A 26618-nucleotide genomic window follows, 5' to 3' on the forward strand; every position below is an offset into this window, starting at 1 on the left:
TTTAGGACAAATGGGGTGTGGCAAGGCTGGAGTACACAAATTGTGAAGATGGAACCCTCCACCCCACCTTCTTCTTAGGAGAGAAGGAAGGGGGAGAGTGAAGAGTTAGCTGATGCCCAGCTGGAGCTTTCGGTGTGTTCCTGCCCTCTTCACATGTGCTGAGAGCTGCTGGGGCCAGTATCATCTGAACCAGCCCGGTCATAACCACAGTACAGTAGTAGCTGGTCTGATACAAATACCTCTAAACATTCCTTGAGCACCCACGTGTCTGCTAGAATTGTTCTCAAGAAATGGGGGTGTACAGTTGGCCTCAAAGATGTATCTTCTTTTTCAACACTGCTTACCTTCCCATCAATGCAAATTACTGGATTGCAGAGTGTAACCAATTTCCCACATCCAAATCAGCTTTAGTCTCATTGTCTAATGACACATGATTTTCCACAAAGCTGGGAAAATGCCAGTCTCTGGGTTGCCTGGCACTTAGAAATACAATGAGGGTACCCAAGAGCCTGAGGTTTTTATTTATTTCTCCATTGGCCTGGCTCCTCAAAATTCAACATATTTTGCCAGCCCAGCTTCTATTCACCTTTCCCAGACTAGTCGTTCCATCCCCTTTTGTGTGTGTTTTTTAAGTAGAGTCATCAAGGTACACTTCAGAATGATCATCACACAATCACCGTCCCCGAATTTGTCTTTTTCCATGGTGCCAGTATTAAGAGAGGGGATAAAAAAGGCTCTAATGTAGCATACCAGTTCTCCCTCCCCAATCCATTTGGAGTATCTGCACTATAGAGTGCTTACGTGTGTGTGTGTGTGTGTGTGTGTGTGTGTGTGTGTGTTTGAGTTGGACAAAGCCTCATTATTCCCCAGCATCTCCCCTGCCATTTAATTTCATGCTGACTGCAAGAGAAGATTGAGCTTTGAATGGTTTCCCCCCCACACCTCAAAAAAGAAAAAACCCTAAAAGTTGCACATGAGAAATGCCAGGGGGGAAATGGGAGGGGGTATTATTGATATCCCAAAGGCCTCTGCCAAACCTTTTTCCAGCCCCATTTGAACAGCTTGGAAGTACTGGTGAGCAGGGCTGCTGTGCCTCAGAGCTAGAAAAAGTTGCCAACTTCACCATGCTGGAGTGTGGGTGGAGTCTGGGACAGGTCAGGACATGGGGTTGCACAGGGATGAGTATGAGATCATTCTAGGGGTGTGCACAGTTTCTATTGATTGCAGACTGAACTGGAGCCGGTTTGATTTCAGACTGAACCAGGACTGGTTAGGTCTGTGATCGAACCCAACCAAGCATGGTTTGAGCGGACCAGTTCTACATCAAAGAGAGCAGGGGCAGGGGCAGCAAAAAAAGTAATGTAAAGTACTCCTTACTGGCTGGTGTGGCTGCTGGTGCCAGTGCTTGCCCCTTCCCTGGTGTTGCCTAAGTGCACAGAGGTCGGTATTTACCAACCCACCCACCCACCATCACGATTGCAGCTTCTGTGCATACCTGGAAGCCACAACTGCGCCATCACCATGAGGGGACTTGGTAAATAGGGACCTCCGTGCTCTTGGGCCGTGCTGGGGAAGGGGTGTGTGCTGGCAGCTGCACCAGCCAGTAAGGAGTACTTTAAATTGGAGTACTTTACATTACTCCCCCCCGCCCCTCCTCTTTGTAGATTTCCCTACTCCTTTACATGTAAAGGGGAATCCTTCCTTTGTCATTTATGTGTAAAGGATTCAGCAGCACATGGTACGGTTTAAATTCTATTCAGATTCAAACCGAACCACAAGTTCTAGTTCATGCACACCCCTAGAGCAGTTCAGACCTCTGCTACTGTCACTTCCCCCTTTTGCTTGGTCACAGCCGACCCTGTGAAGAAAAGAAGGATTGCCAGCTCTCTGAAGAAGTTATTCCAGGAGGTGTTTGTCCCAATAATTTCCACAGAGGTAGCCCTACCATGAAGCAGGCAGGGTGAAATGGGCCACTTCAGGCATCAGACTGTGGTCCAGTTTTCAGGGGCAGCATAACAGACTACCCAACATAGGTGGCCTGCAGAGGAAGGAAGGCAAAATGGTGCCATGCTTCTCTTCCTCTTCCCTTTCTAATAGCAAATATGTGAAAGAAAGAACTGGGGGTATGACTTATAGGGGACACAGGAAAAGGGAAGAGAGAAGGCACCATTTTGTGCTCTGTTTCAGACTTCTTAAAAGTCCATTTTGTTGCTGGTTTTTGACTTTTATTTGCTTTCCCTCTTGAATGATTTATTCTTATTTATTTATTTATTTATTTATTTATTTATTTATTTATTTATTTATGCTTTTACTCAAAGACTCTGAGTATCTTTTGGTTTCTATATGCACACGGTTGTTGTTTTTTGTTTGTTTTGTTAATTGCTTGGGTTGGTTTGATTTTTTTTTAGGCATGAGTGAGAGGCAGCATGGAAATAAATTGTGTTCTCCTTTGGGATTTAATGCTTGGATCCGCTAATGCTTTGTTGGTGTTGACATTGTGTTTTCACAGCAGGAAGTTGTGGGGCACTGGTTGTGATGGACATTTTACTGAAACAGGTCATAGCATCTGAAAAGAGTGTACAATTCCCTGTCTTAATAGTTCTAATAAAAGCATGATACTCTATTCAGGCTGCAATCATTAACCCTTACCTGGGAGTAAGTCCCATTGAACAGTGGGGTCTACGTTTGAGTAAACATGGATAGATTGGGCTGCTGCAAGTCTCTTTCCAAAGCTGATATTAAATGTTGTGCACATAGTGTTGTATTTTTGTCTATACATACATAAACACGTGCACACCCAAAGAGTTCACACTAGGGTATTTCAAGTAGAAGCAACTTCTGTCAGAGTCAGGTGGAGGGTTTGTGCAGAAGGCCATATGTATTTCAGGCTCAGAACTCTGAAAATTGCTACCTGCATCTGCGGGAATGGAGATGTACAAGCCACAAGTGACTGGGTGACTATGCTGTGTCACAAGGAAGGCTCCTTACATAGCCACAGGATGCCACTTGCAGCCTTCTCTTCAGCTCTTGGCATGATGCTTATTCAAATTGAGACCCCTCTCTTTCTTTGAGTACAGCCTTTCTCCTCATCTTGTTGACAACCCTTTGGGACGCAGTCCTTCACCCCTCCCTGCTTCCATGGACTCGTAGAAGGATGTCTCTCTTCCCTCGTAAATGACATCCAGGAATAGAACCTTGGGGGCTGACCTGACTTTGCTCCATTGAGAGCTATTTTGCTCCTGTTTCCAATACAAACTACAATTACTTTTCTAGAGCTGCTATTCATTGGTGCCTATTTCTCTCATACTTTCTATAATAACTTGCAGTGAGTAAACAAATACAGACGTATCACAAGAACAGGCGGCCATGGCTAGTGGAGTCCTCCTGTCCCTACTTTCCCTGGATTGCCCAAAATAACATAGAATTGCTACAAGAATGCAGTGTCCGTCCTTCCTTCCTTCCTTTTTCTTGCATTTTTATACTGCCTAAATACTTCATCACCATGCAGAAAAGACTCTGTAAACAAGTAGGTGGTTCATATATTTTATTGATGAAGAGACATAAATAAAATCTGTCCTAAAATATTAAATGATTGCTGTGTATATCTCAACCATGTCGTCTTCCTTGATGTCTTCTGTTTTCAAAGAAATAATGTGTCCCAACAACAAAGCTGAGAATTTTATGGATTCTTCCCGGCAGCTGATTAATCTTTAAATGATGACATGTTCCACACCAGGAACAGGAAGTAGCAGAGAAGTTCATAGCTCCAGAATCCTCTATCCTGAGGACTTCCCTTAAGGTAAGGAAGTGGAGTGGTCTGGCATGAGGTGGGGCAGGGAGGGAGAGGGAAACTGGTCCCGATCCCAATTTGATACACCCAGGGTCAAATGGATCCTAAAAAACCAATCGTGACTTCTCATTTTAAACCAATGCTTCAATCAGGATGTGGGGAGTCAGTCTGAATCTGAAACCAGAAATGTGTGGATAGGAAAATCCACAGAGCTCACAGTAGACACAAGCCAGCAATACAGCAGTTCAATACTTAACAGTACTTACATGGGGAAAGGAACTATTAATTACGCCCAGGAAGGGACTTTACCAGCTCAGCCAGCCAACTACTGTTTATTGGAAATCTGCATTTTCACAGCTCTTGCAGTAATGCTTGGAGGAAAATAGGCTAAAGGGGGGTGGGGGGCAGAGGGAGTTATTTTTTGGAATCTAGCCAATATGGCTTTCCTGTAGCTAACAGAAACCAATTATTAATAACATGATAATAAACAAAATACATCTCTGTCACAAACGGGCATCCTGTTCAAAAAGGATACTCTTGCCAAGAATATTTCTGATCAGATCTTCTGTTATTTGTCATCCCAACTGTCTCTTTAGTGCTGGCTCTCCCCGGGCGCTTGGAACAACTTGGAACTTCCCAGGGTAATTAAATCAAATTTAACACTCAATTACCACTGCGAGGTGGTAGTTCCAGCTGTAATCCAGTGGTGCTGGGAGGCATTGCAGCTAAAGGCTGCTGTTTTCCAGACAGAGAAGGAGGGTTAATGGAAAAATAAATTCTCTTTTCGAAACTCTGCTGCCTTTAAGCACGTTCAAGCCTCTGGGAGGAAGAGTATGTGGTTTTTGAGGAGAAGTGTTGGCTTTTCAAATAAACTCTCAATTCCTTTTTCTGTATCTTGTATGTGGCTTTTGAGCAGAAATAAATTCAAACCCAACTAAGTATTCTGAGGGCTGCACAGTGACCCACCTAGGCAAAATGACAGATGAGGAAATCTGCAAATAGCTCTGAGTCAGCCAATGCACCACATGAGACAGAAGAGGATTATGGGTTCAAGAAGAACTAAATGGTCATTATGAAATGTATGTTTTTCTTTTCTCTTATTTTCAAAGCATTCTGTCCAAACAGCTGGAGTACTGTGCAAAATAACCAGGATCCAAGGGAATCATGTGGGACTTCGGAGTTATATTCTGCTGAATATAACTTGGGAGTTATATTCTGTTGTTTTATTCTGTTGATGTCCAAGACTGACAACCACTTCACACATGACATCTTTCTGATATTGTTTGAACCTTCATACAGGGAAAAAGCATAAACTGATGTGTGGAGATCACACAAGTGGTTGATTTTCCTGAATGCAAGGGGGAATGTCATGCTTGAAATAGCTCTGAGGCGGTGTGTTCCCATAGATTGGTGTATTAGAAACCCCAGTCAGGGCAGGAAATGGCAGTTGACCCACTGAAGACAAATATGCTAATCTTCTGGTCTCTACTATGGAGCAATGGAAAGTCCAACGGTATTTCCCTTCAACATCATTCCAATACTAGTGATGGGCAAGCTCTCCAAAGCTTGATTTGGACTAGATTGGATTAAGCTCAGCTATTTCGCCTCTCACTTAAAAAGGAGAAATAGCCCCACTTAATCCGAGTCAATCCAAACTGACCCAGATTAAATTGAACTATTTCCCCATTTGGGGGTGGGAGCTTGAAGTGCTTGATTCAAGCCAATCTGATTCACATCTGGGAGAGCTCATTCATCACTTGTATCCCAAGCCAGGGACTATGGGTCTCAGTGGCATCTATATATATAATTCTCCTGAGTGTGCCTTGGAATGTGCGTCCCAGTGCCCAGCTGATTGGCTGGGCTGCAGACGGGCCTGATTGGCTGAGGCACACCCAGGAGGATTGGTCGCCATGGCAGCGGCAGGCCTGGCTGCAGAGGCCAGAGGCAGCGGTGGGCCCAGCCCAGCCCAGCCGCAGAGGCAAGGCCCAGGGGGAGAAGGGGGGGGCAGAAGTGGTGGTGGGGAGGAGAGGCGGCTGGGCCTGGAAGTGGAGACTGGGGCAGAAGGTGTGTGGGTGGGGAACAGGTAACTGCCGGCCCCAAAGAGCACACAGATGCTCTGTGCGGGGTCGGCTAGTTCCTATCTATTACAGCTATATTTAGTAGCAGTGTATACACAGTAATTTGTTCTGAAAGCAGGAGGCAAGCAAGTTGAGATTTCCATGAAGCAGGCTGCTCGCTAAATATTATTTAGAGCCCATGAATCCAAGTTCACACAACTGGCTTTCCTCACCTTAATCTTATACTTCAGACACTAGTCACTATACCTATGTCTAGGATTCCAATGATCATGATTGCCAGTTCAGAGGAGAAACTTCATGGGATGTGGTGCAATGGCCTTCAGCTCAGATTTTTTTTGAAGGAGTCTAGAGATGTCCACCATCTCAAATCCATTACTGTGACTATCACAATGAGTACCACTATAATTTATATAACAGGTACAAGAACAATGCTGTTTTGTTTTACAATCTTCCGCCCAGGGCAAGTAGCATAAATGTTTATAAAACACTTCCCCCTCCTCCAGGGGTGCCTCTCCATTCTATACTATGCTTATCTTCTGCCTAAGTGGGCCCTGCCTCTGCCAGTCTGTACCATACTAGGAATGTGCAGAAGCAGTTTGATCATGAACTGGACCACTGCAAACTGGGCTGGTTCGAGCAGTTGGATCACAAACCGCTTCGAGCTGGTTCAAGCTGGTTCATCAAACCAACTGGTCCAGCCAATCAGTTCAACCAAACTGGTTCACATACCTGCAGAATTCAGTTTGAATTTGGACAGAACTGTGCCAAATGGTTCATGCACACCCCTGTATCACACCTCTATGCCCCTGTTGCCCCTAGAGGGACAATAACCATGAGCTGCACTGTATACATACTTCATACAGGATGCTGAAGTGGCCAGTGGTGCAGGGTTTTTGCTAGGTGGTTTTTGTGCAGTTTGTAATGCCCCCATTTCTAGAAAGGAGAAGCATGGAATGTATCGGTGTAGATGTTCTCTATAGCCACTCACCTGGTAGCATGTGGCAACAAGAATCATTTCCAGGCTAGGATTTCCAGCCACAAATAGCTACCAAAGGTATGAATCCGGACAGATGTTCTACTAAAAATGTTTATGGACTCATAGCTTTTCTGGACTTACTGGCAAAGCTGCCAGCCAACCATGTCAGCCAACAGCCAACCATGTCAGCCAACCCTGCAACCTGTTACTCCATCACCATCCTCTTCCTAATATGAGGCTTTTATTTTCTTGAGGAAAGAGAGAGGGATTGTCAAGAAGGGCTGAGTACGAGTCCCATTTTGAGTAAAGGCCTGGATCAAAGTGATCTGAAACCTATGCAACATGTTGGTCTTTTTGAACATGGGGAGTTGTCAAGATGAGCTCTTCTCATTTGAAATCTCACACTATCTTTTAAAAAGCATCTGTCCAAAATTATTTTGCTTAAGACATAACCATTAACAAACCCTTACAAATATCCACTAATGTATCTCATCCACAGCTGAAAGTATTCTTATATTCATACTGCATTTATTATACACAAATAAAGAGCACCTGTCCCCATTTAGATCCTTGTTAGACCTCTTGTTCTTCTTGCCTCTGCGTTGGAAAAAAAATCTATTGATTCCTCCCTTTTGTTTTCTACATGTTATCAAATGTTCCAGTTCACAAGGGGATTTAATTTCTCATCTTGGGATCACAAAGTTTCTTCAGAAGTTTTTCCAGGATTTTGCACAAAAGCTTTTTGAAAATCTAATGTGCATTTTGTCCACTGGATCACTCCTGTCTGCACATATGTTACTAGCCATTCTCAGAGAATTCTAAAGATAGCTGAGGTGTGACTTCCCTTTACAGAAGCCCAATGTAAACTTCTGGACACAATGTAAACTCCTGGACATAAGGCCAGCCTTATAATGAGGCAAACTGAGATAGTTGCCTCAGGTGGCAGATTATCATGAGAGTGTCTGCCAGTGTTCCCTCTAACAGGAATTCCCAAATGTTGTTGACTACAACTCCCATAATCCCCAGCCAAAGGCCATTGCAGCTGGGGATGCTGGGAGTTAACAAAAGGTAACAAAATCTGGGAATTCCTATTAGAGGGAGCACTGGTGCCTGCCCACCCTCCCTGGCTGCTGCTTAGCTTGGCAGCATGAGAGCTTCCACTGTCTACCTGCTCACTGCTACCTTGCTCAGTTTTGAAAAGGAAGAGGAGGACAGAGCAGAGAAGAGTAATGGGGGAATATTTTAGCCACCACTCTCCTCTCTTCTCCTCCTCCACTTCCTCTTCCACTCTGTCTCCCTCCTTATTTTCAAATCCAAGCAAGGTGGCAGTGAGCAGGTGGAGGCAGGCAGTCATGCTGCTGAGCCAGGCATTTGGTGCCCCACCTGAGGATCTTGGCGTGGCCCCTGTCTGGGCATGCTCATGTAGTTGTTTGAATTATTCTGGTGTCAACTGGTGTTTTCTGCTCAGAAAGAAACCTATTTGCAGAGAAGCTATTAATTATACTAGCTTGAAAACCCAAGCGTTCTCCTAGGATTAAGTGATTTGACAGATGCAGCCATCGAAGGTAGGGTGATGTTCAGATACCAGGAATGTTTGCCAACTGAGCAGGAAGGAACAGCGTAGCCTGTTCTTGTGCCTTTCATCACAGCTGATGTGCAAAAATCAACAGGTGATGCTTTTCACAGCAAGAAAATAAACATTGTCATCTGCTAATGTCTGCCAGCTACAGTGGTTGGTTGAAAATTTGGCAACCTTGAGTGACAGATTATTGAGTTCTTTACTACAAAAATATAAGGTAGTTAAAGTTTAAGGTGAGCCTTACATGATGAATGTACAATTCCATGATTATACCTTTCCAGATTAGGAAATGACCTGAACTTTAATAATATACACATCTCTGATCTGCACATAAGGAATAGGGGTGTGTCCCGCTCCCCCTTGTACATTTTGCTGGGTGGTCCCACAGAGTGGTCCGTCTGTGTTCAATAAACATTGTTTAACATAATGGGACTTCCAGATAAGCATGCATAGGATTCCACCGTACATTAGAGAACTATAAGAAAAAAATATGCCCCAGGTTAATTGTATGATTAAGCTTATGTGTTTTTAAAAATCAAACAAAAGTTGATATTCCTTTAAAATTGTATCAAACTTAAAAACAAAAAAAAATTTAATACAATTAATCTGGGACAGTATTGTGCTTAGAGATCTCTAGTGTAGAGGGAAATCCTATGCATGTTTATTTGGAAGTAAATCCCACTGTGTTCAGTGGAGTCAACGCCTAGCAAAGTGTGCATTGGATTGCAACCTAAACTAATGAGCTAGTCTCCAACTGGTAGGCTGGGACCTATAAATGGACTGCAGTTTGGCCTAAGGTGGGTCACGCTAGTCACACATCCGCATTTTATTTGGCTTTGTTTTGAGACCAAAAAAATTGAAGTGAGAGACACAAAAAGAAGCCAAGAGAGAAGAGTGTGACTAGATACAAAGAAAGGCCATACTGCTTTATTTCTAATCACTGCACAGAAAAAGAAATATTAGCAGGTACCTATCTGCATGACAACCCACACCTGCCAAAATGCCCTCCTTTGCATCTGGTCACCCTAAAAAGAGAAGAGAAGCTTAAACTGTAAATGTGGGCTCTGTGCTGCATCTTTGGGTTAAAAGTGAGTCTTGGGTATGAAAAGGTTGTAGACTGGTGTGCTATTTTTTTAAAAAAACAACAACAGCATAACATTGTCCACCTTCTGGTCTTGTCATAAACAGGCTGATTTGATTCACATTATAACTCTGCAGTTTCACATTTAAGTTAAGAACTTTCAGGTGAATGCCATCTGGTCCTGGCGATTTGTTACTACAGTATTTAGCTTGCAGATTAGTTCTAAAAATAGTTTGTCATTTCTCTTTGACACTGTTCTGATGTATTGCCCTTAAAAGAAAAAGAAGCTCAGGTGCGGGTATCTCTCCAACATCTTCTGCAGTAAAGTCAGATGTAAAGAATTCATTGACGTGCCTTAGCAATTTCCCTGTCTTCCCTGAGTGCTCCTGTTACATCTTTGTCATCTAACAGCTTACTGCCTGTCTGGCTGGCTTCCTGTTCCTGATATATTTAAAGAATTTTTGTATTATGAGTTTTTATATATCTAGCAATTTGTTCTTCAAAAGCCTTCCTGATCGTAGACTTGCATTTAATTTATCAGGGCTGGTCTCTCTTCTATGTTCTTCATTTGGGCAAAATGTTCAATTTTCAAAAGAATTCATTTCCTTTTCTGCTATTTAACCATGCTGGCATTTGGGGGGTTATGTCTGTAGGGTTTTTTAGTGGTGGCATAACATTCTGTTTTAGCTGTGTTTATCGCATTTTTAATAGTCTCCATACTGCCTAAACTCTGCTTTTCGCTCTCAAATAATATTGGTTTTAGACATTATTTGGATTGAGCAGATTTCCCTTGTTCCATTCTGATATTGTTGTGTGGATTCTCACTCTGCCCTCCCTCCTGTTCTTCCTTCCTTCTGACTTAACATGACTTAAAATTTCTAAATTTAATTCTGGAACTGGTGAATGCACAGTTTGCCACAGTTTTTTAGTCCCTTCTATCAATTCACGTATGAGTTTTCCCCCCACTGCACACAAGTGCCTGTGCACATTAATGAAGCACAATGCAAAGAGGGATCTTGATGCCATTATCTGCATCACCGCATCATTCCTCTTTGTGCTGCATTTCATCTATGTGCACAAGCACTTGTGCACCTCAATAACCTGGATGGGGGAAAAGAACAAGAAGTGAATGAACAGAAGGAAGCAAAGCAGTGGCAAACTGAGTGGCCATCTGGCTAAAGTTTGGAGTTCCCAAATGGAAGAATAAAGCGTTGCTACCACAATGAGCAAGAGGTTGCTGGTTCAAATCCCCAGACTATGGGAAACACCTATATTTGGCAGCAGCGATATAGGAAGATGCTGAAAGGCACCATCTCATACTGCATGGGAGGAGGCAATGGTAAACCCCTCCTGTATTCTACCAAAGAAAAAACACAGGGCTCTGTGGTAGACAGGAGTCGACACCGACTCAATGGCACAACTTTACTTTACTTTACCACAACCATAGAGGTCCACAAATAAGACTAGGTAACTTTCAACCCACAAATCTGGGGAGCAATTCAAATCTGGAGGATTCTTTGAGCATCCCCCTGAATTACAACTAGCTGGCTTATCTTATCATCTGGAAGAGTGCCATGGAAGGGAAGCATAGGACTGGAATCTAGGCTCCCAGGACTGGTGCAAGGGGATACTCCACATACTCTGGAGCCATTGATATTTCTGCAATAAGCTGAGTGGAAGCTCTTATGATGAACAGCTAGACTATGCAAGGAAGAAACTGAGAGGGTGAAGCTGTGGGCAATGCTTTGTGATGCACCCTAAAGGCCACAGGACCCAGCCACGTCCTCCTAATGTAAGCACATATTTCTCCAGCTCAAGAATTTAGTAAGGGGAACTGGAAAGAGACTTGGAGCTTTTCAAGGCCATTTGGAGCAGCTACTTGCTACGGCCCCACTTCTCTGGCAATGGGGTGCTGTTTGAGCTGTAAGAGCACAAGCCTGTGCTTATCTCACAACAACTAATACAGCAGTGTTGGAGTGATGCCACCCCTTGGATTTTTTCTGAATTATTTCCCACCCATGCGTATGCTGAACTTGTCCTAATAGTGTCTTGATCATCAAGGGCAGCCTTTCCATGAGGCATGGTGAGGCAGTTGCCTCAGGAAGCAGATTATTAGGGTGCCAGTGATGTGGCAAGTTGTCGGCCTGCTTTAAAAAGGGGGGGGAAGGGGGAGGGTTGGAGTACGCACAGGGTTGGAGTCAGCATTTGATCACCACCCTGCCCCCCACCTCAGGCACCCAGAGGTTTTGAGTCACCACTGATGGTTGCTGGGTGGTTCAACAGTGCTTACACCAAGACCGCACAAAGCTTATGCCTAAGGTTGCCACCTTTTCTCCAGGAACAGCTTTTGTGCATAATAATTAAATGATGGTTGTTAAACAGCTGCTCAGCAGGTACAGTTATCGATTGTACTGGGGAAGGGGGTTCAAGCTACCTTCCCCCAGATGAACGACTTTTGTTGCTTTGTGCACGAGCTGCATGCCTACCTTCGCTGTCGTCAGCAGCACAGATCAACAGAGGCTGGGACTCGTTTTCCCAGTCTCTGGATATCCCACAAGGCACTGCATGATGAGTGCAGTGCCTTGGGAGATTACCCCATCAGATGGCTGCTCTAGGCACCCATCTCTGTGTCTCCTCGGGCTCCATGGAGCCTGAGGAGACACATGATCTCAGCAGACAGATTAAGGGAGCACTTGCTCCTTTGACCTCAGCTTAGAGCCAGGCTTGGGAGCATGATAGACTGGGCAGGAGCGCCAGGATTCATGCTGATCTCAGCACTCCACAAAAGCAGCCTAACACAGTCTAGGCTGTCCTAGCCTGGGCTAGGTTGCTCGTGAGAACAGCCTCAGAGTGTTGTATTCTATCCAGTAGCTTTTATGTTTTGTTGTTTAGAAGTTTGTCCCAGTGGGGATCCTGTAGAGAGTGAGGGGAATGAAGTGAGAAAGGGAAAGGGGAGGGAAAGGAGAAGGAGAAAATGGAGTCGTTTCTGAATAAATTCTTAGTTAAATCTATATAAGATTCCTTTGTGTTTGCGAGATAAGCAGCTATAAAACACATAGGCACATAGGCAAGGAGAAATGCTCTGGCCTCCTCTGAGGTCACACCAAGGTCAAGCTTCCCAACCTTTTTCTGCAACTATGGAGCTAAAGATTCTGGTGCTGACTGTACACAAACAGCCCATGGGAAAGTCATGAAAACTGTGTGCATATAAAGATTTGCAAGACGGGAGCCTTGGGCTAAAAAAGTGAACGTGCCGGTGACACACTTGTGGTCTCACGGTAAAAAAACCAGAGCGTTTCATACCGGAACAGCTGAGGTGGCAATGTTGCCGGCATAGCGGGGAGCTCTACCCCTGTTCTCTTTGAAGCTCTGTCATTTGTAGGGAGATGCACATCTCTGTTGCTCTAGAGTGGGGGTGGGCAACCTATGGCTCGCACGCCAAAATAGAAATGAAGCAGTGAGTGGCACTATACACTGCTAGGAAGGCCAGCCACTACCATGCCCACTGCCTGCCTCTGGCGGGCGTGTCACTGCTTCCTGTAGAAGGCAGTGGACATCCAGAATAGGTGGCAGAGGTCTCTCTCTCTCTCTCTCTCTCTCTCTCTCTCTCTCTCTCATGCATGCTCTGGGAAAATGAATGCCCACATGTGAGAGCCAGACACCCAGCACAGCCGAGACACCACTGCTGCCACAATCCTGGATGTCCACTGCCTGCTCCAGCAAGGAGTGACACGCCACCCAGAGGTAGGAGTGGGCATTGTAGTGACCAGCCTTCCTCATGTGCGTGTTCTCTCTCTCTGGCAGCAACGAATTTCTTTGCTTTGTCTGTTCTCAAAATAGAGGAGACAAAGAACAAACGTTTGCTGCAGGATAGAGAAACAGACCAACTGTGATGCTTAATTCCAGCTGGGGAACAGTGCTGAACGCTGCTGGGAAGAAAAAAGGTGCCCGTTTGCAGGGGGCTTCCAGCCTGCTAATGGGTTCCAGCAGCTGGGGGGCGTGGCCAGTGATGTCAGGGGTGGGGCAGCATCACAGCCTGGCTGATGCTCACTAGCGTCCCTGGCAGGACCTCTCCTCAGGCTGCTCTTGAAGTCTTGGCACATCACTTGTGAAAGGCTGCCGCTTCTCTAGAGTTTCTTCCTTTGTTTGTTTAAGGCTCTTTAAAAGATTCTACTGCTAATAATATTTATATACCACTTATCAACAAAAGTTCACAAAGCGGTATACATAGAAAAAAACACAGCATCCAAGTTACTACCCCCTGCATGAAACAGAGCGAGGTTTCAAAACAAACTCCTTGATGCTTTCAGGCCGCTTTCCCCAATTCCACCCGTCCAGATTCCACTATTGGCAAATCATTTTCCAGGAAGTGAACAAATTATAATGGACAAGTAGGTTCTCTCTGTTCTTCAAACAGGGTATGTGATAGAATTCTGCTCATGTCCTCAGTTCCTGGGGAATCGGATACACAGCTCCAGCCCCCACCCTGTTGGAAGAAATTATGCCACTCTTGGAAAAAGATGCAATAGAGACCTGCTTACCAGATGAGTGGTTTCTACTCCAGATATTTTCAAGAACCAAAAAAGGATGGTGGAATTCAGCCAATCCTGGTCCTGAGGACCCTAACTGAATTAATTCAGACCACAAAATTTCATAAGATTTCAATAGCATGCACAATCCAACTTCTTGTGGGTGACCGCTGGTTCATTGCAATCAACCTGAAGGAAGCATATTTCCATATTTGGATCTGCCCCAAACACCACAAATGTCGGAACGCGGGTCTTCCAATACAAAATCCTACTGTTTGGAATTTCAATGTCCCGGTGTGTTTTTACAAAGACCATGGCTGTGATCATAGGGCACCTCAGAAATCTCAGAATGCAGGTATACCCATACTTAGACAACTGGCTCCTGAAAGCTCAGTCCAAGGAGAAGCTAGAACAAGACCTTTAGGTGTTGTTGCAGCTATTGGACGATCTGTGCATCAATGTCAACCACAAGAAATCAAAAGTGATTCCTTCAAGGACTATCTTCTGCATTGGTGCCCTTATAGATGCAGAGAGACAAAGAGTGTTTCTGCCAAAGGAACGTATTTACAAGCTAAAGCATCATGTTGCTCAGACCATGACAACACCAGTCTGCATGGCACAACAGGTGCAGGTACTGTTAGGCCTGATGGTGTCTTGTATGTCCATGGTCATGCATGCAAAGTTTTGCATGCACACCCTCCAACTGTGGTTTTTAGGGAACTTCAACCTCCTCATGGGGTCACCTTCGCAAATCCTACAACTCCCTCAAAGGGTTTGCAATTCTCTGCTTTGGTTGTCTAAGGACAAGAACTTGCAAGAGGGTATTCCGTTCCAACCATGTTACCCAGAAATAATTGTAACATCAGATGCTTCGAACAATGGTGCCCATTGCCTCTCACATCATGTGAATGGGACCTGGACAGATAGTCAGAAGCACTTACACATAAATGTACTAGAACTTCTAACTTGTTTCCTCCGACTGAAAGCTTTCAGGCCCCTATAGTGTGGAGAGTGGTCCCATTCGTGATGGACAACACCATGGCTATCGCTTTCGTGAACAATCAGGGAGGCACGGTGTCTCACCCCTTGTGCAGCCTGGCCCTGAAAATTTGGGACTAGTACATACAATACAAGGTTCACCACATCGCAATCCACATCAAGGGTGTGGACAATGTAGAAGCTGATACCTTGAGCAGAGTGACACATCATTCTGATCTGATGCCCATGAGTGGAGCCTATCCATAAAATACCTTCAATCTACCTTCAACTCTTGGGGAGTTGGGCAGGTGCAGGTTCAAGGTCCATGGGAGACACCTTCCTCCTACTGTGGGACCGGGCTTTGTACTATCTCTTTCTGCCCATTCTGCTGATCTCATGGATATTAAACAAGATTATGCACCATGCAACAGATTGTTGCCTTACAAAGATTATTGTATAATAATCACTCTGAATTGGCACTGTCAAGCGTGGTACCTGACAGTTCTAAGACTCTCCAGGGGAAGGAGGAGACCCTTACCACTGAACCTGGAACTTTTCTCAATGTACGATGGGAAGGTTCTCCATTCAGATGTCAGGATGTTGAAACTCACTGCTTGGAGAATAATATCTCTACAACCAGTGAATCCTTTATTAGAACAAATGTTCTTCAATTAAAAAAAGTTCTCTACAACAAAAACCTATACTAAAAATGACAGTGGTTTGCTCTATATGCAGGGGCGTAATCCTTTTCTTCTTTCACAGCTACTATCCTGCAAATTCTTACATATCTATCCAGTCTGAAATTGTCAGGCCTCTCTAACATTTCCCTAAAGGTGCGCCTGGTAGCGATTTCGAGTTGCCATGTGGGGTAGACTCTGGAACTGTTTTTCCCCACTCGCTCTCCAAAACATTTCTGAAGGGTTTGGAAAACTTGTATCCATCAGTTCAGAAACCAGTCAGTCAATGGAGCTTATCCTTAGTCTGGTCTTGTCTTATGAAAAGGCCCTTTGAACCTTTGGCTACTACACCACTTAAATTTCTATCCATTAAGAGGGTTTTCTTGATACCTGTGACTTCTGCAAGTCGAGTCAGTGAACTGTGTGCCTTATGCTCTGATCCACTTTACGTGCATTTCCACAAAGACAAAGTGGTGCTATATCTAAAATCAACACCAACTTCCACATCAGTCAGGACATAGTCCTGCCTGCTTTTCCCCGTGACCCACATTCTGAGCTAGTCATTACATACCTTAGACATGCGGAGGGCCCTAGCTTTTTATCTGAACAGGACACGCGGCTGCGGCAGCAAAGCCCCAAAATGGCAGTAAGTCCAAAGCCCCACAATGGCAGTAAGTCCACCATATTTTTTTTTTTTTGTCAAAATAAACAAAACCATCCCAAACCCATCCCAGTGGGTTTGGCTCAACTTCGAGTTGAACCGATCTGGTTTGAGGGCGAGTCGACTTTGAGCCGGCTCATACCTCCCTACACTCTACTAGAGCTGTGGCTTCTTCTGCCACCAATCTCTCTGGAGTACTTATGGAAGAGATTAGAACTGCTGCCACATGGTCTTCTGCACACCCTTTCATCAAGCACTATGTGTTGGACCCACGGTCCTCCCCTGATGCTAATTCTGGCAGGGGTGCTCTGAAACAAATTCTAACACAATTTCCTCACTAGGTAAACAGGTTGCTTACCTGTTGATTCAGAGTATTCACACATCCCAACTGTCCTCCCCACTTTTTGGGAAGATGAATGTTTGGGCTGCTTGTTGACTGCTTACTTTTACCTACCTATTTTCTCACTTACCTTATCCAGTTCCTCTCACAATGACTGATGAAGAGCAAGCAGTCATCCAGGAACCAAGGACAGTGACGCTCCAATCGCCTTTCCCAACAGACATGCGGTGGGCAGAGTTAGAGTGTCGTGCGGAGGTTTAGAATCACCCCAGTGGTCTACTGCACAGGCATGTATCCAAATTGTGTGAATACCCCAGATCACTCAAGGGTCCTCTGTTACAGATAAGCAACCTGTTTTTATTTGCCCCATGTAAAACCTAACTTCTGGAGGATGGGATTCCGATCCTGCACAGGACCTACACCCCTCCTGGGCATAAACTCTGAAGGGGGCTTCAGAAGCGCTAGGTTGCTAAGAGAAGAAGGCCTCTGTCGCTTATCTTGGTGCGGAAGTTTTATGTACAGTCCTAAACGCTGCCCAGTTGAACCTGATGGCCGTGCTCTGCCAGGAGCCATCCTCCGCAAAGAGCGCCCGTCGTCCGCTCTGGCCAGGGTCTGCCACCAGGTGGCACTGCCGGCCTCTCTCTTTCTCCGCCTACCTCGGGCTGAGGTTGCCGCCGCTCCCGGCTCTGCTGATGCCAGATCTTCGGCTCACTCCGCTACCGAGCGAAGGAGCGGGAGGGTAGCAGCAGCAGACCCGCTGGAGGAGCCGGCGAGCCACCCGAACAGAAGCGCGCCGCGGCTGGCTTTGGAGACCCATCGCCGGCTTGTCGTTTGGATCTCGGGGAGCGTTCGTTATAGAGAAGCAGCCGCTGCCTCTGGCGATGGGGATCGCTCGTCTGACGGGCTGAGAAGAAAGAACCGGGGAGGGGAGAGACCCCCACATCGGATTCCCCCTCCCCAGAACTTTTTTCCCCCCGCTCTCAAGCTAGCTGGAGCGTCCGCCCGCCGAGAGAAAACTTCGTTCCGTCTGGGATCCCGCCCCCGCCCCCCGCGTGTGCGTGCCTCCCTCTCTCTCCGGTTACTCTACGAGTCAGTCTTTGCTTTTGTCGCGATCGATCTCCATCTTCGTCTCCTCGAAGTAGATTCTTTGGAGAAGCCCGGAGCTTTTAGCACCGCTCTGTGGAGCCTTTCCCCTCAAGGTCCCCCTTCTCTTCCCATCCACCCTGTTGAACCTCCACAAGATCAAGTCGGCGGCGACGTTACTCTCTCCGACGCGGCTGCTGGTTCTGCGCCCCAGCCAAGGATAACAGAGCCAGAACTGCGAGACGGGAGGTGGGCAATGTGTCTGCAAAACTCTCGCTTCTCTTAAGCCCGCCCCGCCCCCCGCGCGCAAAAAAACAAAAACAAAAAACCCCAACACAAAACCTCTGGAGAGGATGGAGATGATCGCTCTGTGGCAGGCTTGGCCATTTCCCGTTCCTCCTCAGACTTTTGGGCAGAGTTCGCCGGGGGTGTTTTAATTGGATGTAATTACTCACTCGGCATGTTTATGACTTCTTGGGGGACGAAGTGGCTTTCCTTCAGACCCAGCCAAGAAGACTGTAAAAAGTGAAAGAAGAAACGCCTCCTCTCCAGATCTCCCTGTCTTCTCAGGGATCCGGCAGCAGGAAAAAGGAAAATAAGGGATTATATATTTGAAAAAACCAAACCAAAACCACTCCGGCAGAAGTTGTCCCCTCCCCTCCTTCCCAGCCCGCTCCCTTCCTTCGCTGGTAACCATGGCAGGGGCTGGCCGCTGCTGGGAGATAATGTGTTGCACGATCTTCGCTCTTCTGGGCTCGCCTGCCGTCAGCGCCCAAGGTAAACCTGGGAGGAGGGGGCTCGGCTTAGGAGCCCCCACTTCCGTTTGCATTTGGGGTTCGGGAGTGCTTATGGGACGCTGTAATAGAGTCTTGCACTTGTGCACTTAGTATGCAAATCAATGTACTCATTGCCACTCAGAGATTTAAGCTTCCAGCAACTGCTTAATAGCGGCACGCGGATGTAAACATACTCCGTGTCTGAATGGGAAATTTGAGACTTGAAAGGAAGTTTATCCTTCGTAATCTGTGAATAGGAGCCCGTCGCCTGGGAAAGGGCAGCGTGGGGTGGTGATGGTGGTGGGGAGAGAAATATTCTCAACTTTCTTAGCCTTAATTTTGTCCGATTCGTGCTTTGGTTGGGAAGTGGTGGGAGTAGTAGGCTTGTTGTTTTGCTTAAGGATGCCAGGAGGAGAAGAGCGGTTGTGGAGAAGTTTACGTCTGGTCGCTTTGCGGGACTGAAATATCTATTCAGAAGTAATCAAGAGATCAAAGCCGAGTGGGAAGGAGGGAGAAGAGAGAGACGCAGACTCTGGAGATTGGAGAAAGATAAAAAGGAAAGAGGGAAACGAAGGGGGGACCCCTACTGAACAGAAAGGGCACTATATCTGTTCCACTTGGGAGGAACATTTACACAGCCAATTCTAAGCAGGCTTGCATGGAACTATCAGCTCCATCTTAGGCAGCCTTGCTGAAAGTCCCATTTTCAATGGGACTGGCTTCTAAGCGAGGGTGAATAGGACTGCAGCCCAAGGATCTTTGAACTCCACTGGGCTTACTTCCAAGTAAATATGCACAGGATCGGGCTGCCGGTCTTTCAGGTTGACTGACTAGCTAAAAATAAAGCCGCGAGGCAAGGTCTTGTGAGCGCGTGAGTGTGAGTCCTCTTCAAACGCTGGCTGCATCCCAGTTCTCCTTTGCGAACAGTCAGAACTGAATTCGATGTTCAGGGGCTCTGTGTGTGTCTGTCCTGCGTGTGCCATTGTGGAAAGCTGGGGTTGTGTGTGTGTGTGTGCGCGCGCGCATGCCACTATGGAAAGCTGGCTGCCTGGGATACCAAGAACTTCCCAGGCAGAAGAATGCAACACGTGGGACAGGCCAATGGGTTTGTAGAGGCGAAGAAGAGAGAGCCCTCCCTCTCCCCGCAAAAGAAAAGGCAGCCTTGATAGCAGAATAAACCTAGCCTCAAGCTGGGCTAAGAATCGAGGTGTCCCTGTGAAAAAGGTACCAAGACTTCTCCAGGCGCCCGGTAGCCTTTCAAAAAAGTAGCCGCCGTTGCTGAAAAGGGTGACCTCTTTTCTTCCAAAGTCTGTTGTCTGGCGATAAGGAGCTTTGAAAAAGCTGCTTGCAGGTGGGCAGGGCAGTCCAGAGAAGCGAAGCTGGGTCTAGAAGGCAGCCGGCAAGGGTGTGTGCGTCTGCGTGTTTCCTTCGCCCGAAGGCCATTATTCTCTCTTTCCTCCCACCCGCCTTCACGTCCAGCCTTGTTTGGTGTGTCTGAATCCATTGGCTAAACTCCCGCTCTAGGAAGTCCAGCGGGGCGGGAGGAGAAAGTGGGGGGAGAGAGAGAGAGGCTCGCTTAAGACAATGGCCGCGGCGACGTGCCATTCTCTTGCCAGCCACCCACCTAGCATGAAAGGGTTAATTCTCAAACTCCGGACAATCTGAAGCGGAGGGCTTTCTGTTTTCACTGCAGGCGACCTTTTATTTCTGTCTTTAAAAGCATCAGTTTGTCAAAGCACCTCAAAACGCCTAGGGAGGGGGGCGTGTGTGTGTGTGTGGGGGGGGGGAAGCAGGCGTTTAATTTGATGCCTTGCAAAGAAGGCACCGAATTGGTGCGTGTGGAGAGTTATTGGGGGGATCAAAAAGGGCTGCTCCGAATTTTCCTTTTGTTTTGTTTTTTAAATCATTGTCTATCTGGCATGTAGTAGCTAAAGAATTAAGTTGACTGCACCAAGCAAGGTTGCTCATGCTACTAGTCCCTGGCGGCAGCTCTCTTCTCTCTCTCCCCTCTTTTAGCAGGCTCTCTGGGCTCTTAAAGTTTCAGAAGCTCCCCTCCGCCCTCCTCTCCCATGGTCTGATCCAATGTTTGGTTAGTTATCCAAACAGCCGCTTTAAAATGACTGGAGCAGGTTTTACAGTGCGCGTATATCTCACCCAGGCACCTTCCTCTCTCCTCATTTTCTATCTCTTGACCTGTCAAGATAACAATACAGCCTGAAGAGATTTATAGTAGCCAAGCAGGCGCACTGGCCAGCTGAACCCGTGGGGGCTGTTGATAGCTCCTCGTGGGGGCTGCAAGGGAGTTTGGAAATGGAGGAGGCGGTCGCACGCAGACAGTTCTAGGGTCCAGCTTGATTTATTTCCCCCGGAGGCTGGTGGTTGTCTGATAGCAAAGCCCTGTTCAGAATGTAGAGGCTTTGCAGCAAAGGTAGGACAGTGGGGGTGAATGCAAAGGTACAAGCCACTTGCCTCAGCTCAAGCCAAGCACTGAGTAGATACTGGGGGCGGGGTGGGGAGATTGGCAGAACTCTAAATGCACATAATGGGATGGTGGGATTTGCAGGTGCTGCATAATAATCTCAGGTAGATGGAATGAAAAACCTGCCTGGTATTCCCCCCCCCCTTTGAATTGCTATAATGTTAGACTTCATCTTAACCATCTCTGGGTTGCACTGGACTACCTCCTCCCACTGAAGACCCTGTAACTTAAGAGCTCCTGTGGTTAGGTTGTTCAGCTACCAGTTCAGCTACCTAACACTCCCTCCCACCCACTGCACCTGATACCTTCTGCCCATTTTCCCTCTTCAGAGTTGTTGGAGCCTAGCTGTGAAAAACCCACTAATGTGAGTCAAATGAAGGGTTTGCCATTGAAAAAGGTCACTGGAGAGTGTCCTTCTGTTGACAGCCCACGGTCAGCGATTGCCACAAGCCAATGCAGGACCCGGCGATAAGCTAATTGCCTCCGGGATGCTTATGTGCTGTGCAGACTATTTTCAGCGGCCTCTATTATCTGAATGAGATACATAAATAGACTCCCTCTTTGGGCAGGGAGCATTGATTTGGTTGCCTGAGCCAATGAAGCCTCTTGGAAACTCTACACTACCTGAAAGGGCAGGAGGAGGAGGGGAGTGATGAGAAAGAGAAGAAAGGAAAAGATGCTCTCTTTTTATAGTAGACTTTTGGGATACCAAAAGGGTTTATTTTGTGCAGCCATTCCGAGACATCACATTTACCTTGTGGTGTTGGCATCCTCTGGGAGATAAAACAGTAGTCCAGATGCAAATCTGATTAACAGTTGTACCCCCAAAGTATTAAATCGCCCCCTTGCATAGCTGAGCACCCCATCTCATCTTTGAAGTTGTGGAACACATTAGTGTCAAAGCAAGAATTCAAAGAGTGCTTGTACAACAGTCGTCACATATAAATTGGTCATGTCACTGGGGCACCATTGGATGCCTGCGTGATTGATTGATGGATTGTAGTGTTAAACCAGTTTTAAACAAAAACAAAAAAAACTATCGTCAGAGTGGTTTACCAGCAACAGCTGCTAGAATAATGCTGTATTTGGATTGAAAAGGGAGAGTTGCTCTCCCCTTACTAAATATAAGTTGTCACCACTTTAAATGGTGCCTCTTTGCTCATTTAGCAGGGGTAACACCTGGTAGCAGGGCTGCCAGTTTTTTATTTCAGCCTCTTGTTCCTGTGCTTTCATAGCAGCTTGACCTGAAGACATTAGCTGGTGATAATGCTTATCTTCATGTCATGAAAAGCTTCACCTTCTGATTTCTGCAGGTTAACATGATTTTAAGGGCACTGGAGCAAATGAGGACAGTTGTCTTTTAACCCCTGATCAGTTGGCAACCTGAGTAAGGCATACACTGCTGAAAACATGCTGTCCCTCTCCTTTTCGGAACTAATGTTTTAATATAGTATTGTTTTATCTGTGCACAGTGGCCCAGTTTAGACAAGTCAACAAACCATTGCTTATTGGATTGTGAAAAAGGAAGCAAGGAATGATGAACGCAAGTGTTCCTCCCCTTTCCTCATGTGCTTGGCTAAATGCAAAGCTTCCTTGTTAAACCATATTTTACCATCTGAACTGGAAAGCTGTGATTTAACTGAGCCCTACAAATCATGATATCAAACCACAGTTTGAGCCCATTTAATATCCTGGGTTGTAGGAATCACTTAAAAATATCACTTAAAACTTGTAGGAATAAATGGACAGTTTTCACAAGAGAGGGAAGTGAAAGTGGGGTCCCTCAGGGATCTATACTGGTACAAGTGCTCTTTAACTAGTTCATAAATGATTTAGAAGTTGGGGTAAGCAGCAAAGTGGCCAAATTTGCTGATGACACTAAACTATATAGGGCAGTAAAATCCAAAACATATTGTGAGGAGCTCCAAACTGATCTCTCCAGACTGGGTGAGTGGGTGACAAAATGGCAAATGTGGTTCAATGTAAGCAAGAGTAAAGTGATGCATGTTGGGATGAAAAACCCCAACTTCACGTATACACTGATGGGGGGGGGCAGTCTGAGATGTTAGTGACTGTCTAGGAGAGAGATCTTTGGGTCATGGGCAGCTAGTTATTTATTTATTTATTTATTCGATTTCTATACCGCCCTTCCAAAAATGGTTCAAGGCGGTCTTTGAAAGCATAAAGGTAAATTCCATGCTAGGGATTATTAGGAAGGGGATTGAAAATAAAAATGCCCTTTAGAATTAGAATGCCCTTATACAAATCAATGGTGCAGCCATATATGGAGTACTGTGTACAGTTCTGGTCACTGTATCTTAAGGAGAACATCGTAGAATTGGAAAAGGTGTAGAATTGGGCAGCCAAGATGATCAGGGGCCTGGAGCACCTTTCTTATGAGGCAAGGCTACAACATCTGGGGCTTTTTAGTCTGGAAAAGAGGCGACTATGGGGAAACATGATAGAGGTGTATAAAATTATGCAATGACTAGAGAGAGTGGATAGAGAGAGCTTTTTCTCCCTCTCTCACAATGCTAGAACCAGGGGTCATCTCATGAAACCGAAGCTCAGGAAATTTAGGGCCAACAAAAGGAAGTACTTTTTCACACAGCACATAATTAATCTATGGAATTCTGGCCATGAGATGTAGTGATGGCCACTTGCTTGGATGGCTTTAAAAGAGGCTTCGACAAAGTCATGGTGGACAGATCAATGGCTACTAGTCTGGCGGCTGTAGGCCACTTCCAGCCTTAGAGGCAAGATGCCTCTAAATACCAGTTGCAGGGGAGTCACAGCTGCAGTGAGGGCATGTCCTCATCTCTTGTCTGTGGGCTTCTCAGAGGCATCTGGTTTGCTACTGTGTGAAACAGGATGCTGGATTAGATGGGCCTGATCCAGCAGGGCTGTTTTTATATTATTGTGTTCTTACAGTTTCCTGGTTCAGACATCATGGGAAACTGTGGTTTAAAAAATCAAGAAGCTTTCCTTTTAGCCATGCATGGTGAGAGGAGGAAATGAGAGTGAGAGAGAGCACAGATGTATTGGCTCATTCATGATTTGTTAGATTGTCTGAACTGGGACGATCGTTTTGTAATCTGTCTCCCCAACAGCTTGGTCAGTCATCTTTCCTACAGCTCAGTGATGGAGAGGTGATTTTACTACCCCCATTTCACAGAAGGAGAAAATGAGGCTTAATACTTAACATACATATGCTGGATATGAGCCTTGCTCCTCTTTCTGTGTAGTTTGTTCAGACAAAACAGCTTTCCCAGAGTAAATGATACATGCCACTCCCTCCTTGTACTTGTGTGTAACAATCACCGTGGGAACTTCTAGGGAGAAAGATGGGCAACTTTCAACTCTAGATTTTTGAATGACATAAGCTCAGTTAGGAACTTAATTTCCCTCTCTCTGTATGAGATGTAGGAAGCTCAATTGTTTGGAATGCTAAATACTACAGGAAGGGAGTAGGTTATGTGTGGGAAGGGCAATAGATCTAGTATCTGGGCCTGCAAGGATGTATGCAAAGACATAATAAAGCAGGAAAGGCAGAAGAGGCAAAATGGCTTACTTTAAGGGGTTTCCATAAGGCAATGAATTGTGAGATATGCAAAGCTTTCACACAAATTCAAAATGTGATCTTATTTACCATACAGATGCCCTTGCAGGCATCCACATCCTAGTGTGATCTTACAGTCTGCATACATTCTGTGAGTGCACACACTGAGCAGGGACCTTGTGCAATTTTCGCAGTTCCACCTGCTGGCCAGTTCTTGAATTCTGAGAATAACCCACTTTTTCCATTACTACTTTTCTGGCAGCTGAGGAAAAGGGTGGGTTATTCTTGGAACACAAAAGCAGGCCAGCAGATGGTGCTGTGAAAATCACACAAGATCCCTGCTTAGCATGTGTACAAATGGCATGTGTACAAAGGATAAGATAGAGGAAGCAGCACAGAAGCATCTGTACAGTGAGTAAGATCTCACTTGGAATTTGTGTGAAAGTTTTGTGGATCCTGCTCTCTATTGCCATCTGGAAATCCCCTTAGCTAGATGCCTGGTCCTGCTGTTTGAGCATATATTTGCAACAGTTGGTATGCACATCAGATCTTTCATAGGGATGCCTGTGCCCAGCAGCTGTGTATGCTGCCCCCTCCAGGTTACAGGGGAAGTCTGCTGCATGGAATTTCCATGTTCCTAATGACGAGCCTATGAATTACAGCTGCATCTTGCGATTCTGATTCATTATTTTGTGCCAAGTGGTGCTGCACAGATGCAGAGCAAACGGAAAGCCTGCCTTGAAAGGGTTTGTGAGGGAAAACGAGAGAGGAGAAATCCTGAGAAAGGGAAGAGGTGTGACTAAGGTTGCAAAGTAGTTCTGTCACAAATGCAGGAATACAGTTCAGCTCTGGTGTTGTGGTAATGGGGGCTATGAAGCGGGCCTCAGCATCCATGCTCAGTTGCCCCTAAATGAATAATGAAGGGGCCATTCCAGAGCAGCCTGCTTGGCATGGATAATAGTTCACATATTTATGAATCTGTATCCGTAGGTTTCTAACTATTTCACCATCTTTGGCCCTCTGAACCTGTACAGGAGACCTCAAGCCTCTGGCTAGCACTGCTTCTGTGGAGACATTCCCTGTTGAAGAAGCTAGTTTTGTTATTACGGAGGAGCCTCTGACACTTTCCCTGGGGTTTGTAATAGCCAGGGCACATACCACAATGTACTCTCTCTCTCCTCTAAATTTATGGCCATTGTTTCCAGCAGCTGATGATGCCAGCGCCTTCTCAGTGCCCCTGGCTCTTAACGCTGCCTCTTCTTTGCACCTAGGCTATAATTTCTCCATAATTAAGTCCAGAACATAACAGATAAACTTGCAGTATATTATCCAGAAGGGCCCCTGTGTCAGAAACTGTGACGGTCTCTTTGATTGATTCACTTGCACTCGCTGAGTTCTTCTTCTCCTTGTCTTTGAATTTCTGTCTCCTGGGCTTCCTGGCATTGTGTTTTCTCTCAGGCGTCAGAAGCTATTATGCCCATTTTATGAACTTTTCCCGGTTTATTTTGGAAGCTCCTGCCTCTGTCATCTTTGTTTAAAAGACTGTAGCATTTGTTTCATGGAAATATTGTGTGTTGGCCAATGAAAGGCGTAAGGTACTTCATTTGATTTTCACATTGACTGTTTAATGAATCATGCTTTCTAATAGTAATGCAGTGCTGTTTCATGTTATGTCTCCTGCAACTAAAATATAACAAAAATATGCTTAGGGAACAGGTGAAGAGGAAGTAGCAACAACACCATATTTGAATCCTATTATTTGAAATACAGTAAATTTTCTATTGGATTCTTAAATTGTTTGGAGATTTGAGGACCTATTAGGTATTATTGCTGGCGGGGGGCGGGGGGGGGCGACGTGCATGGCTGTTGCCAACCCAAGTATTCTCCCCTCATGTATATCCTTTGAAACATCTAGTAAAACACAACCTGATATCATCACATTCAGTGTTTCCCTGCCTCTTCTTCAGTTTATTGGCTACTGCTTGCAGGAAATAGGGAAATACAAAGTACAATGATGTCACATTACTATCAG

The 26618-nt window shown here is 45.7% G+C and overlaps 1 protein-coding gene across 5 annotated transcripts in view; it reads left to right on the forward strand.

The window, feature by feature from the left end:
• The first annotated feature begins 17389 nt into the window (after window positions 1-17389).
• SDK2 (sidekick cell adhesion molecule 2) overlaps window positions 17390-26618 on the forward strand; it is a 446383-nt gene continuing 437154 nt past the window's right edge. For all 5 annotated transcript variants that reach the window (XM_053295774.1, XM_053295769.1, XM_053295771.1 and 2 more), the window contains exon 1: window positions 17390-18549. In XM_053295774.1, coding sequence (XP_053151749.1) covers window positions 18468-18549 — 82 coding nt within the window. In that variant the 5' untranslated portion in view covers window positions 17390-18467. The remainder of the gene's footprint in view (window positions 18550-26618) is intronic.

Source organism: Hemicordylus capensis, chromosome 2, assembly GCF_027244095.1.
Source record: "Hemicordylus capensis ecotype Gifberg chromosome 2, rHemCap1.1.pri, whole genome shotgun sequence".
In the NCBI taxonomy this organism is placed as follows: Eukaryota; Metazoa; Chordata; class Lepidosauria; order Squamata; family Cordylidae; genus Hemicordylus; species Hemicordylus capensis.